The sequence below is a fragment of the Parasteatoda tepidariorum genome, chromosome 10 (genome assembly GCF_043381705.1).
Source record: "Parasteatoda tepidariorum isolate YZ-2023 chromosome 10, CAS_Ptep_4.0, whole genome shotgun sequence".
NCBI classification, from domain to species: domain Eukaryota; kingdom Metazoa; phylum Arthropoda; class Arachnida; order Araneae; family Theridiidae; genus Parasteatoda; species Parasteatoda tepidariorum.
In genome coordinates, this window is record NC_092213.1 from 40801849 (window position 1) to 40806314 (window position 4466).

The 4466-nt window shown below is 40.9% G+C and overlaps 2 protein-coding genes across 2 annotated transcripts; one reads left to right on the top strand and one right to left on the bottom strand.

Annotated features, from left to right (window-relative positions):
* Window positions 1-209: 209 nt before the first annotated feature.
* On the bottom strand, window positions 210-1469 carry LOC107453284 (uncharacterized). The gene has a single exon (XM_016070040.3). It carries the CDS (start codon window positions 1467-1469, stop codon window positions 210-212), a length of 1260 nt encoding a protein of 419 aa, XP_015925526.2.
* A 595-nt stretch (window positions 1470-2064) lies between these two features.
* LOC139426842 (uncharacterized) lies at window positions 2065-3134 on the top strand. Its single transcript, XM_071186944.1, has 2 exons — window positions 2065-2431; window positions 2794-3134. The coding sequence occupies exons 1-2, from the start codon at window positions 2065-2067 to the stop codon at window positions 3132-3134; spliced, it is 708 nt and encodes a 235-aa protein (XP_071043045.1).
* Window positions 3135-4466: the final 1332 nt, after the last annotated feature.

Here is a 4466-nt window from a genome sequence, read left to right on the forward strand (position 1 = left end):
TAAAATCGCAACACCACCATGTGGTCGGTTGCGATCATCGCAGTCGTTACGGAAACACGAGTAATTACGCAAGTGAAACTTGTCAGATGATTTTAAAAGTGTTTCTTGAAATAAAATACACGCAGGTTGATATCGAGAGACTATCTCTCTGACATCAGTTGATTTATTGCGAATGCCACGACTGTTCCACGAAATAAGCGTAAATGCCATTATGTTGTGGATTGTGAGATTTGCATGATCTCTTGATTAGCCGGAGGACAATCTAAAATGCTTTCTTCGTCTTCAGAGAGATAAATGGACATAGTCCTCTTCAAGATTTTGTAAAACTCCAGAAGCTGAATTGGCATACTGGAGGTACTTCGTATCTTTTTCGTTTGTCCAGGACGTTGACGTATTGGTTGGGGCTTTATGTCTATGCGTTGTTGTTTCTTCGGAAATTTATCATATTGATCTAATTTAGCTGCTTTAGAAGGTGGAGAATTGGTCGAGGTAGAACTGCGTGATGAAGTTGCTTGATTCGAAACATTAGGTTTCGATGCTCCAAAATGAAAAGTAGGCTGTTTGGTAGATGTTAGCGCGAAAGGAGTATCAGTTTGTGTGCTGACAGAACAGTAGGTTGCTTTTACAGCTGCAGAATAGGATACGCCCGGACGGGGAGTTCGAGCGGTAACCATTCGCCTTGCTTCATTAAAAGTCAAATTTTGCATGACTTTAATGGTCTGAATTTCTTTTTCTTGTGACCATTTTGGACAATTCCTGGAGTAGGCCGCGTGATCACCCTTGCAATTAATGCAAAGGGGCGGTAACTCACAGGAAGTATCGTCATGGCCACAACCAGAACAGCGAGCACAAATGGGTGTGCTACGACAAGAGGCCTTTGAGTGACCAAACCTTTGACACTGGAAACATCTCAAAGGGTTTGGCACGTATGGTCTAACCGGACAGTTATACCAGGCAAGCTTGACTTCAGATGGCAACTTCGGAGTAGCGAAAGTAAGAATGAGATGTTTCGTGGGAACGAGTTGGCCATTCCTACGAACCTTAATTCTTCTTACAGCAATAACATGTTGATCGCGCAATTCATCTACAATCATTTCTTCTGTGTCATCAATAAATTCTGATTGCGATATCACCCCTCGTGAGGTGTTCAGAGTCTTATGAGGTGTGACGTTTACTGAAAACGAACATATACTTTTACAGGTTGATAGAGTAGTCGCTTGTTTTTCAGATGATACCTGTACTAAGAGGTCACCTGATCGTAATTTTCGAACAGACGTTACTTCTCCTAAAACAGAGATAAGAGCTTTGCGTATCAAAAATGGGGATATTTTACTAAACGAAGTGTTAGAAACAGTGGGATTTAACAATGCTATATTAAAATAACGAGCATATTCACACGGTGATAAAGGTGTTCCGCTGTTTTTGCTGTGGTGTGCAGAACTAAACACCTTGCCGTCATTTTCCGCCATAGAAAATTTCAAAGACTTCAACTACCAGCGGCACCACCCACCACGGAGTCCAACAAAGGGGATGCAGACAACATATTGGTTCTAACACCAATACGTTACATACACCAATGCTAGCCAATAGTTATACGCCCGCGAGTCACCCCTGAAGCAGCCTCCACCCTTAACGAGGTGCCCAGCAAGTGACCCCGGACTTGACCTAAGCCAACAGATGATGCTCGTGGCAAGCCGGTTGATGCATACAGGCTAATATGCACCTCCCGTTTACCTGAAGCAAGGGCCGAAGCAGTGTATTGGGGTACCAAGATGCCCCTCAACTACCAGGATCCCCTTTTCCAGGGACACGGGTCTCCACGCACGGCAAACACGCGGGTGGTCTCTTCCCATCTGGGTTCGACAGAACAGGGTGGTAATCGAACGCAGACAAAAAGCCCTTACCAGTAAATTCGGCAACCACGACAAGGGGGAAGAGAAAGGAGAAAGTAGGAGGAAAGGGAGAGGAAACGGAAGGGAGGATAGATCACTAGGGTACCCCGGGGAATGACTCCCTGTGTCTACCTAAAGAAGGTAAACCCCCTCAGGGGTTGAAATTGATCAAATGTCAAGTTCATTTCTTGATTTTGAAGAGCAGGCCAGAGAACAGCAAGGTGATGAAGAGTTACAAAATATTCAGAAATATGACAAATCTTCTCTCAACCTGAAAAGCATGCCATTTCGAGCGTCAGCCACTGAGCTGATATCTGACGTGTCAACCGGATCTCCCAAACCTTTTGTTCCTGAAAATTTTCGAAGAACCTTTTGTGAACAATTTCACAATCTTGCACATCCTGGTGCTGCAACATCTTTCAGTTTAATTGCATCCAGATATGTTTGGCCTAACATTAAAAGACATGTCAAAGAATGGGTCAAAAGCAGTTCTGCCTGTCAGCGTTCAAAGATACACAGTCATACAAAAGCACCCCTAGGTACATTCACCTTACCTGATGCAAGATTTGCCCATATACACATAGACTTGATAGGTCCCTTGCCCTGATGGAAAAGTGAATTGTCTCACCATCATCGACAGATACACCAGGTAGCCTGAAGTAATACCTTTGGCAGGACATGATGGCTGAAACTGTGTGTCGTGCAATGTTCCATGGCTGGATATCTCGTTTTGGGTGTCCTGCCACCATAACAACAGATCAAGGCAGCCAGTTTGAATCTTCTCTTTTTAAAGAACTAACCAAATTCAACGGGATAAATCGCATTCGTACCACATCATTCCACCCTCAATAGAATGGTTTGATAGAGCGTTTCCACTGAGTTTTAAAAAACTCCAATAAAGCTCACGAAAACGTTAAGTGCACTGAAACCATACCCGTGATTTTACTCGGGTTACGAGCTGCTGTCAAACCTGACATAAAAGTTTCCAGTGCTGAATTAGTAGATGGTATGCCTCTTCGGCTACCAGCTGAAATATGCTCAGACACCCCTTCAGTACCTTGTGACTATCCCTTTGTGCAACAATTACAAGAGAAAATTAGCAGCATGAGACCAACACCAACATTTGCTCACGGTCAACAGAAAATCTTTGTGCATCCCCAACTAAAGGATTGCACCCATGTATTTCTTCGTGTGGATAAAATTGTCCCACCGTTAACACAGCCTTACACTGGCCCCCATTAAGTTTTGTCAAGAACTGATAAACACATTACCATCGAGAAAAATAATAGATAGGGTTAAGCCCGCATTGATTTTTAATGATTTAATTAGTGAAACTAATGACTTAGTCATTGGTAATTCTACGAGTGATTTTCCAAGTTTGCCCGCACAACAACTGACAAAATCTGGAAGACGAGTACGTTTCCCCAAGAGACTTATCACTGAGTAAAAACAAAATGAAACTTTCCCTTTTTTTTGCCAAAATGTGATAATATTGTGATATTTTCTTCACCAACCAATATGTTTCATACTTTACCAACCTATTATGTTAGTGTTTAATCGGAAATTTCAGCTTTCCATTTTTTTATTACCCAAACTATTATGTCTTGTAACATGCATTCCAACTTTTCATAATTTTTTTTCTTTCAGCGTACTTTGTATTTGTTAACATTGTATGTCTCGGTAAGGCCTGTGTCGTTCTGTCGATTCTCTCCTTCACAGGGGGGATACTCATGTGGCAACCAACCTCTCATTATAATATAAGACCTGCCACTAGACGGCAGCAGTTAATCTTCACTGTAAGCTGCAAGCACAGCGTGTCTCTTGCACGATCAATAATTTCCCTTTAATTTGTGAGTACCAATCTTATCTCTATAGGATTTTACCACTTCCTGGTTGTCCTGAGACAATCATCGAAAACGAGTGGACTTATTTAAGAGTGTTCATCATTAAACTAAATTTTATCGTTTATGGCAAAGCTATTTATACAAAACTATTATGGTAATAAATATTTAAATAATTATTGTCAAAAAAGTATATTTTTTCTTTCATTCATTTATTTATTTGTTTTAAGAAATGTAAAAATGAAACTTAGGGAGTTCTTTTTACATATTTACTCAATAGTATTCATCCCCACACCCGCTAGACTAAACTCGGGTAGACTATATTTGAGGGTGCCCCTTGATTCTCGCCAAGTTGTGATCGCCAAGCTGGGCGATGTTGAAACCCAATCGTGATTCTGATTGGTTTAGATTTTAGCGTTATTTTTAAATGTTTAACGGTATATGTAATTTCAGAGGTCTGTTAGTTCTACGTTGAATACCGGCTGGTAAGGTTATTTTTGCTTCTCGTCAATAAGATCGATGGTATGTGGGCAGTCATAAATTAGGGACTTTTTATGTGGCGATGGAGGTACACAGATTCTATTCATGATAAATTTAGGCAGTATCTAACTGCTATTAAAGAATTCGGTGCACCTAAATCTGAGGATATTCAAGCTTAACGAAGAAGTGAGTTATTTTTTTTCCTTTTCTTTCTGTGCTTACTTCTGTTATATTTGCTTTATGGAGACATATA

Coding starts and splice junctions, on each gene's coding strand:
- LOC107453284 (XM_016070040.3), bottom strand. CDS start 1,469: ATGGCGGAAAATGACGGCAAGGTGTTTAGTTCTGCACACCACAGCAAA.
- LOC139426842 (XM_071186944.1), top strand. CDS start 2,065: ATGTCAAGTTCATTTCTTGATTTTGAAGAGCAGGCCAGAGAACAGCAA. Junction 2,432..2,793: donor TCATACAAAAGCACCCCTAG/GTACATTCACCT, acceptor ACTCCAATAAAG/CTCACGAAAACGTTAAGTGC.